The sequence below is a fragment of the Hyperolius riggenbachi genome, chromosome 5, assembly GCF_040937935.1.
Source record: "Hyperolius riggenbachi isolate aHypRig1 chromosome 5, aHypRig1.pri, whole genome shotgun sequence".
Taxonomy (NCBI): domain Eukaryota; kingdom Metazoa; phylum Chordata; class Amphibia; order Anura; family Hyperoliidae; genus Hyperolius; species Hyperolius riggenbachi.
In genome coordinates, this window is record NC_090650.1 from 203,817,615 (window position 1) to 203,833,337 (window position 15,723).

At 45.0% G+C, this 15,723-nt stretch overlaps 1 protein-coding gene across 2 annotated transcripts in view; it reads left to right on the forward strand.

Annotated features, from left to right (window-relative positions):
- The window catches only part of MARCHF6 (membrane associated ring-CH-type finger 6), a 125,493-nt gene that overhangs the window by 28,545 nt on the left and 81,225 nt on the right, over positions 1-15,723 (forward strand). For both annotated transcript variants that reach the window (XM_068236596.1, XM_068236595.1), the window contains exons 3-4: positions 5,120-5,193; positions 11,481-11,624. In XM_068236596.1, coding sequence (XP_068092697.1) covers positions 5,120-5,193; positions 11,481-11,624 — 218 coding nt within the window. The remainder of the gene's footprint in view (positions 1-5,119; positions 5,194-11,480; positions 11,625-15,723) is intronic.

Here is a 15,723-nt window from a genome sequence, read left to right on the forward strand (position 1 = left end):
AGCACAAAGCAGCGGGGACTAGCGGCGACAATAGAGAGACACAGAGGTATGAAATGAAGTTTATTGGATTTACAGAAAGTGTGCAATAATTGTTTAAACAAAATTAGGCAGGTACAAAAAAGAAATTAAATCAATATTTAGTAGATCCTTTTTGCAGAAATTATAGCCTCTAAACCAGGCATGGGCAAACTCTGCCCTCCAGCTGTTACGGAGCTACAAGTCCCACAATGCATTTGCTTTTATGAGTCATGACTGTGGCTGTCAGTCTCCTGCAATGCATTGTGGGACTTGTAGTTCCTTAACAGCTGGAGGGCCAAGTTTGCCCATGCCTGCTCTAAACGCTTCCCGTAGGTTCCAATGGGAGTCTGGATTCTGGTTGAAGGTATTTTGGACCATTCCTCTTCACAAAACATCTCTAGTTCATTCATGTTTGATGACTTCCGAGCATGGACAGCTCTCTTTAACTCACACTACAGATTTTCAATTATATTCAGGTCTGGGGACTGAAATGGCCATTCCAGAACATTGTACTTGTTCCTCTGCATGAATGCCTTAGTGGATTTTGAGCAATGTTTAGGGTCGTTGGCTTGTTGAAAGATCTAGCCCCGGTGCAGCTTCAGCTTTGTCACCGATTCCTGGACATTGGTCTCCAGAATCTGCTGATATTGAGTGGAATCCATGTGTACGTCAACTTGGACAAGATTTCCAGTCCCTGCACTAGCCATTCAGCCCCACATCATAATGGAACCTCCACCATATTTTGTTGTAGGTAGCAGGTGTTTTTCTTGAAATGCTGTGTTGTTTCTCCTCCATGAATAACGCCCCTTGTTATGCCCAAATAACTCAGTTTTAGTTTCAGCAGTCCACAGCACTTTATTCCAAAATGAAGTTGGCTTGTCCAAATGTGCTTTAGCATACCTCAAGTGGCTCTGTTTGTGCTGTGGGCGGAGAAAAGGCTTCCTCGGCATACATCATCTCCTTGTGTAAAGTGCGCTGAATGGTTGAACGATGCACAGTGACTCCATCTGCAGCAAGATGATGTTGTAGATCTTTGGTGCTAGTCTGTGCGTTGATTTTGACTGTTCTCACCATTCATCGCTTCTGTTTATCCGAGATTTTTCTTGGTCTGCCACTTCAAGCCTTAACTTGAAATGAGCCTGTGGTCTTCCATTTCCTCAATATGTTCCTAACTGTGGAAACAGACAGCTGAAATCTCTGAGACAGCTTTCTATATCCTTCCACTAAACCATGATGGTGAACAATCTCTGTCTTCAGGTCATTTGAGAGTTGTTTTGAGACCCACATGGTGCTACTCTTCAGGGAAATTTTAAAAGAGGAGGGAAACTTACAATTGACCCCCTTAAATACTCTCTTATAATTGGATTCACCGGTTTATGTAGGTCAAGGGTCGCTGAGTTCCCTAAGCCAATTTTGAGTTCCAATAATTAGTTCTAAAGGTTTTGGAATCAATAAAATGACATCAATAAAATGCCCAAATGTATGCACCTGTCTAATTTTATTTAAACAATTATTGAGCACTTTCTGTAAATGCAATAAACTTAATTTCCCTTCTAAAATATTAGACTTTTATATGGTATATTTGACTTTTTTTGTTTTGTTTCTTACTCGTAAACAGCAATGAGATATATATATATATATATATATATATATATATATATATATATATATATATATATACAGGATCTTCTCAAAAAATTAGCATATTGTGATAAAGTTCATTATTTTCTGTAATGTACTGATAAACATTAGACTTTCATATATTTTAGATTCATTACACTACAACTGAAGTAGTTCAAGCCTTTTATTGTTTTAATATTGATGATTTTGGCATACAGCTCATGAAAACTCAAAATTCCTATCTCAAAAAATTAGCATATTTTATCCGACCAATAAAAGAAAAGTGTTTTTAAAACAAAAAAAGTCAATCTTCAAATAATTATGTTCAGTTATGCACTCAATACTTGGTCGGGAATCCTTTTGCAGAAATGACTGCTTTAATGCAGCGTGGCATGGAGGCAATCAGCCTGTGGCACTGCTCAGGTGTTATGGAGGCCCAGGATGCTTCGATAGCGGCCTTAAGCTCATCCAGAGTGTTGGGTCTTGCCTCTCTCAACTTTCTCTTTACAATATCCCACAGCTTCTCTATGGGGTTCAGGTGAGGAGAGTTGGCAGGCCAATTGAGCACAGTAATACCATGGTCAGTAAACCATTGACCAGTGGTTTTGGCACTGTGAGCAGGTGCCAGGCCGTGCTGAAAAATGAAATCTTCATCTCCATAAAGCTTTTCAGAAGATGGAAGCATGAAGTGCTCCAAAATCTCCTGATAGCTAGCTGCATTGACCCTGCCCTTGATAAAACACAGTGGACCAACACCAGCAGCTGACATGGCAACCCAGACCATCACTGACTGTGGGTACTTGACACTGAACTTCAGGCATTTTGGCATTTCCCTCTCCCCAGTCTTCCTCCAGACTCTGGCACTTTGATTTCCGAATGACATGTAAAAGTTGCTTTCATCCGAAAAAAGAACTTTGGACCACTGAGCAACAGTCCAGTGCTGCTTTTCTGTAGCCCAGGTCAGGCGCCTCTGCCGCTGTTTCTGGTTCAAAAGTGGGTTCATGCTTCCATCTGCTGAAAAGCATTATGGAGATGAAGATTTCATTTTTCAGCACGACCTGGCACCTGCTCACAGTGCCAAAACCACTGGTAAATGGTTTACTGACCATGGTATTACTGTGCTCAATTGGCCTGCCAACTCTCCTGACCTGAACCCCATAGAGAATCTGTGGGATATTGTGAAGAGAAAGTTGAGAGACACAAGACCCAACACTCTGGATGAGCTTAAGGCCGCTATCAAACCATCCTGGGCCTCCATAACACCTGAGCAGTGCCACAGGCTGATTGCCTCCATGCCACGCCACATTGAAGCAGTCATTTCTGCAAAAGGATTCCCGACAAAGTATTGAGTGCACAACTGAACATAATTATTTGAAGGTTGACTTTTTTTTGTTTTAAAAACCCCTTTTTTTTATTGGTCGGATGAAATATGCTAATTTTTTGAGATAAGAATTTTGAGTTTTCATGAGCTGTATGCCAAAATCATCAATATTAAAACAATAAAAGGCTTGAACTACTTCAGTTGTAGTGTAATGAATCTAAAATATATGAAAGTCTAATGTTTATCAGTACATTACAGAAAATAATGAACTTTATCACAATATGCTAATTTTTTGAGAAGATCCTGTATATATATATATATATATATATATATATATATATATATATATATATATATATATATATATATATATATATATATATATATATATATATATATATATATATATATATATATATATATATACGTGCATGTTTTTCACAGCATTTTGATTATTCTTCTAAGGCTTCCGGATACTACATTTGTCACTTAGACCCGGATTTACTAAGCCGTAGAGAGCTAGCGCTATGCAGTGTGCCTTAACTAATTGTTTCAAAAATTGTGTGCTATTGGGTGGCAAAAGTTTGCAACAAATAGAGTACCATTCATAAAGCATTACCGCATGCGGTAATGCTGAAAACGGCAGACTTTCCCGTGCACTTAACAAAGTGTCCATTCATAAAAGCTGTTTTCGCATGAAAAGCTGACATTCCCGAGCAGGGAGATAACTTACCACCTTGTGCGGTGAACACTTCCAGCACATGTAATAAGTGTCAATTCATAAAGATAAGAGCAGCTGGTATTGACACGAAGAAATGCCGCCTGCTTTGAAGTGGCGATAAGCCAGCTGAAGAAGCGATAAGCCAGAAAGTTAATGGGGACAGATCTCCCCCAGGCAGCAGCAGTGTGAGCAGAACAAACAAGGCATCCCGGAATGCCCAGGCTGTGTTTTTAACCTCTTGGGTACCTGTTTTCAAATATATTTCACTTCAGAAAGCCTGCATGTGTAAAGTTTCTTGAAGTTTTTCTAAGTTGTGGCAATTACATAGATTGTTTAGAAAGACTAATAGACAGATTCAGAGAAGATTCAGGGCTGCCAGAGGCAGAAAAAAAAAATGCACATCTGAAGGGATGCTGGGGCTGTTTTTTATTGTAACGCTGTCTCTGCACGGAGACCAGGAATGTAACAAATCAACTAGCCGCTCATTAATGTAACAACTCAGTTCGGAAAATCCCCTCTACCGCAGCTGTTAAAATGTTTATGAATGAGCACACAGAAGTCTAAAATACCGAATGCGGTATTTTCCCTCCCAGATTTTTTTTATCGCACTGCCTTTATGAATGATAGCCATAGTGTCCAAGATGAGACAATGGGATCTCTTATGTACCTGAGACGAGAAAAATAAAAAAAAATACATACCTGGGTATTCCTCCAGGCTGCTCGCTGTCCTCCGCCTCCTGGACCATCCACAGTTTGGCCCCGAAAATCCGTCAGTAGGTGCTGGCGCTGTCCGGCCACGCACACTCACTGTGCACTAGTATTGCACAGGTGCAGAATGCGCTCAGTGACTGGTATGGGCAGGATGCCCCAGACCGGTGGACTTTCTGCAGCGAATTGGCAGACATTACAGGTGGCGGAGGAGGATGGCGAGGGAGCGATCAGCCTGGAGGGGGCTGGGGGAAGCCCGAGGTATGTACAATTTTTATTTTTATTTATTTATTTATTTTTTTTAATCCCTGTGTCTCCGGTTTACTTTGATTCAAAAAGCTATAAGTGTCGTTGGGAAAAAAAAAAAAGTTTCATTCATTTGAATGGACTGCGGTTGATCCCTTTAAAACCACACTTTCCTCAGCCCCCAAAAACAGTGTTTACCACGTGGCTGAATTGGCCCCTAAAAAAGTAACTGTAGTGAAAATGGCATAATCCTGTTTTTACCAATTAACTCTCTGCCGTGGCAGGCAGCTGACACAGCTGAGAGATCAAATTACAACTTGTGCTTAGTCACATGAGGTGGAATTATACAGGCTAAACTCTCTAAATACATACAGGGTTTCTATATGTTTTCCTTTTGTCCTGTGCAAGAGTGCAGGTCCACTTTAAGTCCAACTAGTTGATAAGGAAGGCATTCTAAACTGTTTTTTTTTTTCCTCCCCTTCTAGCTTAGTTCAGTGGCTTAAACACAGCAGAAAAGAATACTGTGAACTATGCAAGCACAGATTTGCTTTTACACCAAGTAAGTTTGCTTAATATTTATTATTCTTATGTTCAAAGTTGTTAGAATAAAAAAAAAAATTTCAGTCCACGTACGTTTTGCAATATTTTGTTGCAGTCAAATTGCTTTAGGGCCTGAGCACATCAATGAGCTTCGGTCTGCTTTTGAGCAAAGAGTATCTGTAACATTGATGTATTGCTTAAAAGTGGACAGAAGCTCCTGCCCTAATTGAATGCTGAATTGAAACTGATTATGTAGTAAAACAATTTACTTGGATTAAATAGGGCAGCATGCAATGTATCCCCATTCCCTAATTGTACATGAATTCTTAAGCTTTCTACATGCGGTAGATCAGGGGTGTCAAACTCCGATACAAAGTGGGCCAAAAGTGAACACTGGGACTAAGCCGTGGGCCACCCACAATATCTACTGGGTACCTTCCTCCCTTATAAAGTTCCCAGGGGTCTAATGGCCCTCCTCTAACCCCTATACAGTTCCCTGGTGTCTAGTGGCCCCTTCTCTTCCCTATACAGTTCCCTGGTGTCTAGTGGTTTGCTGCTCCCCCAAATGACTTCCATGGTGTTCTAGGACTTCTCCTCCAATATATCTTCTCTGTTGGTCTAGAGTGGGCCAAACATAATGCAAAGTGGGAAACCCACTTGGGGGCCAAATTTAATGGCTCTGAGGGCCAGATTTGGCCTGCGGGCCGGAGTTTAACATGTATGCGCTAGATGAAACTCAAAAAAAAAAAAAAAAGTCAGGATGTGTGCTCCTAATCCCTAGATAGGTTTCATGCAATGAATGTTTGCATGTCTGCACTATGCATGTTACAGGGCCAGAATTAGGACTCCTACGTTTACCTGGGTACTTCTGCGCAGTGTAGGTGACTAAGCAGGGATGCTTATGCTTATGTAGGGATATGATGCTTATGTAGGGATAACAGTGGTGCCTGGATGAGTGAATCTGTGAATGCATTTGTTTGAAGATTTGCATGCGACAGTGCGAAGGGTTACTGATTTTTGCTAATTTTCTGGCCACACCCCCTTCAGTGCCTCCCTTTCCTTAACTTATTTAATGTCCTAACTAGAGGTGAAGTGCCTGGATATATGGTTTTCTTTTCCTTGTTACTGACCCCTGTGGCCAGGGTTTTAATTCAGTGCATTCCCTCCTTCCCCTGTATGTGTTATTTTTTTTTTTTTTTTAGCATGCACACAGCTTATGCTGGTGTATGTGCATGGTGCACATGGATACATTACGTTAGCTCCCTTGTGCGATTTGTAAGATGTGCTATCTGTCCCAGGAGAGGACGTCAGGATGTGTGCTCCCAATCCCTAGATAGGTTTGATGCAAGGAATGTTTGCATGTCTGCACTATGCATGTTACAGGGCCAGAGTTAGGACACCTACGTTTACCTGGGTACTTCTGCGCAGTGTAGGTGACTAAGCATAAGAATGCATTCTTCTGTGAACTAAGACCCCGGCTTTTAACTTAGCTGTAGGGATAACCGTGGTGCCTGGATGAGTGAATCTGTGAGGCAGGGAACACACTTGACTGTTTTCGTGCGCGTTTTCTGCACAGAAAAACTGAGAACTCCTGTTAATCAATGGGCTAGTCCACACTTAATATGTTGTTCGCACGCAGAAAAAAAACTGACATTCTGCATCCTGATTCTGCACATTTTTGTTTCAAGGGCACCAACTGATGGCACATTAGTACATTGTCGGTCCTTCGTATATAGCAAACTGTCAACCAGGGCCTTGCTAGCCCCAAAGATCAGTGGCATGTGCCCCGATCTATTCTGGGATGCCCCGAATGTCCCCCAGGCAGAGTCAGCTGTGTTGCTTGAATAGCGGACATGCTGGGAGAGCTGTGGCGCATCAATCAGCGCTATGCTGGATGCTGTGGTGCCTTTATGTGGGCATACTGGGTGCAGTGGTGCCATGCTGGGCACTGTGATGCCTTTATGGGGGCATGGAGGGAGCTGTGGTTTTCCTATGGGGACATGCTGGGAGTTGTGGTCCCTCAAAGGAAGGCCAGTGGGAACATGGGAGGGGGTGCTCTAGACTGTCAGAGAATGCTATGGAGACTGCCAGACAACCTGGCAGCAGGCCAGCCCGCCCAACAGAAAGCCAGACCAGCCAGCGCAGAAGCCAGGTAAATCTGCTTAGTTATGTTTAAATGACGCTACCTATTTATTTGATATGTTGCATTTTAGTTTTTTTTTTTTTTTATGTATTAAAGTGAACCTAAAGTCAGGATGAAAAAATTAGTTTAACTCACCTGGGGCTTCCCTCAGCCCCCTGAAGCTGATCGGTGCCCATGCTGACTCCATCAGATGTCCCTGGACCGGCCGGCGGCGACTTCCGGTTTCGCCGTCACCGGCCGACAGGCTGGGAACGCGAGTGATTCTTCGCGTTCCGGGCTGAATATCGTCCCCTATGCTGCTATTGCAACATAGGAAGGCCGCAATAGCAGCATAGGGGACGCTATTCTGGCTGGGAACGCGAAGAATCACTCGTGTTCCCAGCCTGTCGACCGGTGACGGCGAAACCGGAAGTCGCCGCCGGCCGGTCCAGGGACATCTGATGGAGTCAGCATGGGCAACGATCAGCTTCAGGGGGCTGAGGGAAGCCCCAGGTGAGTTAAACTCATTTTTTCATCCTGACTTTAGGTTCACTTTAAAGAGAACCCGAGGTGTGTTTAAAGAATGTTATCTGCATACAGAGGCTGGATCTGCCTATACAGCCCAGCCTCTGTTGCTATCACAAACCCCACTAAGGTCCCCCTGCACTCTGCAATCCCTCATAAATCACAGCCGTGCTGTGAGGCTGTGTTTACATCTGTAGTGTCAGTCTCAGCTGCTCCCCCGCCTCCTGCATAGCTCCGGTCCCTGCCCCCGTCCCTTCCCTCCAATCAGCAGGGAGGGAAGGGATGCAGGCGGGGACTGGAGTTCTGCAGGAGGCGGGGAGAGCAGCAGACTGACACTATACAGATAAACACAGCCAGCTCTGACAAGCTGTTTGTCAGCAGCGTGGCTGTGATTTATGAGGGATTGCAGAGTGCAGGGGGACCTTAGGGGGGTTTGGGATAGCAACAGAGGCTGGGCTGTATAGGCAGATCCAGCCTCTGTATGCAGATAATATTCTTCAAACCCACCTCGGGTTCTCTTTAAGGGAGAGGGGGCTTCATCCTACATTTTGCTGGGCAGGCAAGTTCATGTAAATTTGTCTCCACCCACATTTTGGTGCATAGCCACACCCATTTTCTGGCTGAAGTGCCCGGGATCTCCTAGGACAGGGGTCCCCAACCACCGGGCCGCGGCCCACTGCCGGTCCGTGGGCAGTTGCCAGCTGGGCCGCGGCGGGTCTGACCTCTCGCCCCTCCTCCCCCCGCGGCCGCCGCTCCTGTCATCTTATTAGCTGGCGGCCGCTTCCTGTCACTGATTCCCCGTAGCTGCTGTCCTCCGTATAGCATCTCCTAGTACTATACAGCAGCGCTTCCTGTGCGGCTGCTGTAAGGAGGGAAGGAGGCGGGGCAGCGGCTTCCTGTAGCGGCGTTCGCCGTTACCATGGGAACCGCTGCCCGCCTCCTTCCCTCCTTACAGCAGCCGTGCGACGCGCTGCTGTAAATAGAAGATGCTGTACGGAGGAGAGCGGCTACGGGAATCTGTGACAGGAAGCAGCCGCCAGCTCATAAGGTAACAGGAGCGGCGGCCGCGGGGCGGAGGGTGGCCTACACTGGGGCACATGTAGCGCTACACTGGGGCACTATTCTAGCTATACTGGGGCACTATTCTAGCTATACTGGGGCACTATTCTAGCTATACGGGGCACATGGGGCACTATTCTAGCTATACTGGGGCACATGGGGGCACTATTCTAGCTATACTGGGGCACATTGGGCACTATTCTAGCTATACTGGGGCACATGGGGGCACTATTCTAGCTATACTGGGGCACATGGGGCACCATTCTAGCTATACTGGGGCACATGGGGCACTATTCTAGCTATACTGGGGCACTATACTAGCTATACTGGGGCACTATACTAGCTATACTGGGGCACATGGGGCACTATTCTAGCTATACTGGGGCACTATACTAGCTATACTGGGGCACTATACTAGCTATACTGGGGCACATGGGGCACTATTCTAGCTATACTGGGGCACTATACTAGCTATACTGGGGCACATGGGGCACTATTCTAGCTATACTGGGGCACATGGGGCACTATTCTAGCTATACTGGGGCACTATACTAGCTATACTGGGGCACATGGGGCACTATATTAGCTATACTGGGGCACATGGGGCACTATTCTAGCTATACTGGGGCACATGGGGCACTATTCTAGCTATACTGGGGCACTATACTAGCTATACTGGGGCACACTGGGCACTATATTAGCTATACTGGGTGCTTGCTGTGCCGCCGCGAATATCCACCCCCCCCCCCCCCCAACCCCCGCGGGCCCCAGAGAAGATTTTGGACGGTTACCGGTCCCCGGGCCGAAAAAGGTTGGGGACCCCTGTCCTAGGATCCTAGCAACGCCCCTGCTGTCAACCTTTTAACATACGACACATTGCAAAGTAATGTAGATAAGCACAACCCTTGTGGGTTAATCCTCTATTTTGAACATGTCCATATGCCTTGAATTCTGCATTACAGTCACCCTTATGGTGGCCATACATTGTACAATAAAAATGTTTGATTATCCCGTTTATTCAACCTAAATAATCAAATGAAAGTTGAAAATATTTTTTTTTTCGATCAAGAAATTCGAACGATTATCTTTTTTTTTTTTTGTGTGTGTGTTTTTTTTTTTAGAAAAATCAGATCGGACATGCTGGAAAAATCTTTATATTCGATCTAACGGAATAATCGAACTAAATTATCGAATCGAAAAAAATGAAGAATTGTACCATGTATGGGCACCCTTACTAAGGTGCCAGTGGTTCAGGGATCTGCCAAGCATGCAGTTAAACTGGTCTATGCTTCCACATCCTAGCTGAGTTTTACATGTATTGTGTACCTGTGTCTATGTATTGGGATTATCAGCATTTCCTCCAAATGTCCTCCAGGATGGACTGCTGTTATATACCACTATTGAAAAAAAAATGGCATCTTACAGTCAGAGGTCAATAATTGTATTTTTAAATCGAACACTTTGGCTTCAATTCATCAAGCATTACCGCATTCGGTAATGCTGAAAACAGCTGAGTTAACGGAGCACTTAAGAAAATGTTAATTCATCAAAGCTGTTACCGAATGAGAAGCTGAAATCACAGAGCAATGAGATAAATTACCGACTTGTGCTCAACACATGTCAGCAAATGTCAGTAAATGTTAATTCATCAAGGTTACCACATTCGCTAGCACATTCGGTGTTTATCTCCAGCTCTCCCCTGTCGTTACAGGCTTCGAAAGCCTTCTGTGTGAATGTTTTCATGATTAACAGGAGCAGGCAGCCAATAGAAACAGCCCCTGTTCTCCTGCAAGTGCCGCTGATAGGTCACAGGCTTCTCCACACAAGCTTTCAGACCCCCCAGGCAGTGAGCAGAGAGAACGGGACAAAAGATATCCCCAGATGTCCTTCGGTCTCGTTTAACCCTTTGAGTCCCTGTTTGAATATGCAAAGATGCAAGTGGTGAAATCACCAAGCATGGCATTTGTAATGTCTCCAGGAAGTTTATCTACGTTGTGGCAAATAAGTAAAATGTTAAGAAACACTGATGGACAGATTCAGAGCAGCAGAGGCAGTGTAAGTAACAGTAAATATAACACGTTTACATAAAGGGATGTCTAGATGCCTTCTATTGTTATCAGCTTGTAACAACACAGAGACATTCCAAGCTGCTCTGCACCACTCTGCTGTTATCTAACAGCCTTTGATGAACTGAAGCCGTAGTACTTCGGTAACTTAACGAACCTCTACCACACATGGGAAAATATTGATGAATTAGCACAGTGAAGTGTAAAATACCGAATGCGGTATTTTAAGGACTGGGGTTTTGTTATCGAACACCCTTTGATGAATTGAAGCCTATGGTCCTTGAAGGTGTGCAGATCATGTTTCTTTCACAGGTTTATCCTGATTCAATTATATTGGTGCGTCAGCCAATTAGCTACTGTGAGTTCTGAAGGACATTTTATAAATGTTTCTCCTATTCAGTTAGCAGTCTTGATGGGATATGAACAGGAAACTGTGTGTCACATATTTTGCTTAGTAAGCACATTTGTGCTTTAAATCATGCTTAACATACTCTTCTTTCATGACCATGGTTTTTTTTTTGTTTTTTTTTAAAGTTTACTCTCCAGACATGCCTTCTCGGCTTCCAATACAGGACATCTGCGCTGGTCTAATAACAAGTATTGGCACGGCAATCAGATACTGGTTTCACTATACACTAGTGGCCTTTGCCTGGCTGGGAGTTGTACCACTTACTGCATGTAAGTACAATTTACCTTGATGGTTGTGCCTGTAATGGTGAGTGCTAAAGTTCTGTAGTAACTTCTGAAACATATAAATTGGGTAACAGGGCACAGATGATTATTGAGGTAGGATATACAGAGCATAGTGAGGTGGGAGGAGGTATAAATAAGCCCTAGGGTACCGAGAGGCAGGGGATGTGGTGGAGTATGATATACAGAGGGGATTTATGCTTAGCAAGTTACAAATAGGTGGTATAATTTAAAGAGAACCCGAGGTGGGTTCTAAGAATGCTAATTGCACACAGAGGCTGGGTCTGCATATACTGCCCAGCCTCTGTTGCTATACTGATCCCCCCCCCCCCCCCTGTGCTCTGCCCTGCCCCCATAAATCATACGCCGAGCTGTCGACACGCAGCATGTCGCAGCCGACTGTTAACCTCTGGATCTGTCACTCTCTGCCGCTCCCCCGTCTCCTCCATAGCTCCGGTCCTCGCCTGAGTCCCTTCCCTCCCCGCTGATTCCCTCCCCGCAAGGGGTGGCTTAGTGTTAGGCATTGGATAGCGTTACCAACCAGAGCCCAACTCGGCTACATGTACTCTGCATTAGCCCCTTGAGTTGTACAGCACATCTCAACAGGGATACAGTATTTCTGTAGCCCAAATATACATATTCTTACCTGACCTGCAGTCCGAATCCAGGAAAAGGTAATTTTTTTATTTGATGTGAGCAGGCTCTGTGGAATTAATTTTGCCTGCTCTACATGTGAAAATTTAATTTATTGCATGGTTTAGGGCAATTTTAAAGGTAATGTAAACCCTCCAACCCCCCTTTTTTATTTTGTTATAAAATGTCATGTTTATGAAAGCAAAGGGGTAGGTATGCTATTATAATAGAAAGTCCCATTTGCTAAGAAAAAGCAGTCTTTATTTTGAGTGATTGCTATAAAGGGGAAAAAAAAGCTTAACCACATGCGTACTTGGGGTCTCTGGCCCCTTAAAGTGGAATAAAACTCTTGACATGATATTAAATAAAAATGTATGTTCCTACTTTTTTAACATCCATACATTTGTATTTGCATTTGTGCACAAGTAATATTGTCCAATTACAAGTTCCCAAAATACAGTTTATCTGCTCTGAAAGCTGCCATTGCGTTGTATTCAGTTGCTGTAATTATATATTAAAGTCTTCTACTGAGCGTTTTGAACTGTGTGCATGCTTGAAGCAGAGAGAAAGTTCCTTTTCAGCACAGCTAGGAATGTAGCAAACAAGGGAATGTAAACAAAAGATGATATCTCCTCTTGGATGTGGATCATAAGCTGAAGGGGCTTTCCACTGCTGAGCAAAGTGCTGTGTTTAACTGTTCGGATGCTTTTCTGCTACAAATTTATTTTTGTGATAGGTTTAAAGAGGAACTCCAGTGAAAATAATGTAATAAAAAACTGCTTCATGTTTGCAATAATTATGTATAAATGATCTAGTCAGTGTTTTCCCATTGTAAAATCTTTCCTCTCCCTGATTTACATTCTGACATTTACCACATGGTGACATTTTTACTGCTGGCAGGTGATGTCAGTGGAAGGAGATGACATCACATGGTGTTGTCGCCGCATCCCCGCGGCAGAGGAGTCATTTGTTACACAGAGAGCGACCTGCAAAGTTCTACGACTTTGCACGTCTCAGATCATGCTGCCCTGGCTCGTAGGGCTTTTCTTCCTGGAGAGGCTGAGCTTTGAGCTGTAGCTCAGCCTCTCCGCCTCCTCTCCGCCCCTCTCAGTGAAAGAAGGCTGAGAGGCGGCGATCCGCAGAGATTGATGGCAGAGCTACAGCCTAAAGCTCTGCCTCATTGAGGAAGTGAAGCCCTGCGAGCGTGGGAGCTTTGCAGGGCTAATCCTCGGTGATAAATCTGTCATCTGCCGCGGGGATGCACCGATTTCACTTAGGCATTAGCTCTTTCACAAGCTAATATTAGAAAGTAAGGGGAGGAAAAGAGACTTCAGAGTCTCTTTAAGGACCAGAGACGTCCTTTTTAAAATGAGCTGTGATCGCTATGATTGGCTCACATTGGCTCCTGACCAACTCGCAGAGCTCTGCTGGCATGACAGCAGAGCAATCAGAATGCAGCAATGGCAAAGTGGCATGGACACTGAGGGTGACAAGACCACGCAGCGAGACTAGCTTGAATTTACACCCTGGCAGGTCATAGATTTCATCTATTGTGATTTGGAACCGAAATTGAAATTACTCAGGGAAGTAAATAGGCTACTTAAAGGACTCCCAAGGTGAAATAATAAAGCAATCTTTACGTACCTGGTGCTTCTTCCAGCCCCCCTATAAGTCTTCTGGGTCCCTTGACGCAGCTCCGGTGTTCCCCGTTGTCCCACTGGCTGCACGTGATCGAGCCAGTGTCATCAGGTGCTTACTGCGATTCCTCAAGATCCGCACCATCAGAAAGTCCATCTTTATTAAAGTATCAAAATCATAAAAACATAATAAAGCAGCGTGGAAATATGGCAGATGACGCACAGGTGTTTCGGACCATCACAGTCCTTTTTCAAATCATCATAGACCCAGGTGCTTACTGCGTCATGCGGTGGGTGCACTCGTGTGTGGCCCTCTGTGCGTGCGTAGAAGCGCTGACCCACCGATGGGTCGGCGAGCTTTGCGGGCAGCCAGTGGGACACTGGGGAGCACCAAAGCTGTGGCGAGGGACCCAGAGATTTCTAGGGGCTGAAAGAAGCCCCAGGCCAGTAAAGATTGCTGTACTATTTCACCTTGTGAATCCTTTAAATTAGTCAGTGCTTTTGATATGGGTAGTGCCTGTAAACATCTATCTGTGGAACAACCACTACCTGCATTTTGTATACCGTATATACTCGCAAGCAAGCCGAATTTTTGACCCCCCAAAAGTGGGCCAAAAGTTGGGGGGTCGGCTTGCTTGCGAGTCATGTGTGGGTGGGTGGGTGCATAGGTGCTGTCCCTCCCCGCTCCCCCCGCGGCCACCGCTGCTATTACCTTAGGCGGCGCCGCTGCCTCTATCCCCGTCCTCCTCCGGTAACTCATTCACAGCAGCGCGCCCCCCGCTGCTGTGATGACGCAGGAAACCATAGAGAGCGGTTCCCATAGTAACGGCATCACGCTACAGGAAGCCGCTCTCTATGGTTTCCTCGTCATCACAGCAGCGAGAGGCGCGCTGCTGTGAATGAGTTACTACCGGAGGAGGACGGGGATAGAGGAAGCGGCGCCGCCTGAGGTAATAGCAGCAGCGGCGGCCGCAGGGGGAGCGGGGAGGGACAGCACCTACCCACCCATACTGGGGCATTATGCTAGCTATATGGGGCACTATACTAGCTATAATGGGGCACTATACTAGCTATAATGGGGCACTATACTAGCTATACTGGGGGCACTATACTAGCTATACTGGGGGCACTATACTAGCTATACTGGGGGCACTATACTAGCTATACTGGGGGCACTATACTAGCTATACTGGGGGCACTATACTAGCTATACTGGGGGCACTATACTAGCTATACTGGGGGCACTATACTAGCTATACTGGGGGCACTATACTAGCTATACTGGGGGCACTATACTAGCTATACTGGGGGCACTATACTAGCTATACTGGGGGCACTATACTAGCTATACTGGGGGCACTATACTAGCTATACTGGGGGCACTATACTAGCTATACTGGGGGCACTATACTAGCTATACTGGGGGCACTATACTAACTATACTGAGCACTATACTAGCTAAACTGGGGCACTTCACTAGCTATACTGAGCACTATACTAGCTATACTGAGCACTATACTAGCTATACTGAGCACTATACTAGCTATACTGGGGCATTTTACTAGCTATACTGAGTACTACCTACCTATACTGAGCACTATACTAGCTAAACTGGGGCACTTCACTAGCTATAATGAGCACTATACTAGCTATACTGAGCACTATACTAGCTATACTGGGACATACTGGGGGGATCACGCGGCCAGCGTTTCCTACCCCCGGCTTACATGAGGGTCAATCATTTTTTCCTGTTTTTTGGGGTAAAAGTGGGGGGGTCGGCTTACATGCGGGTCGGCTTGCTTGCGAGTATATACGGT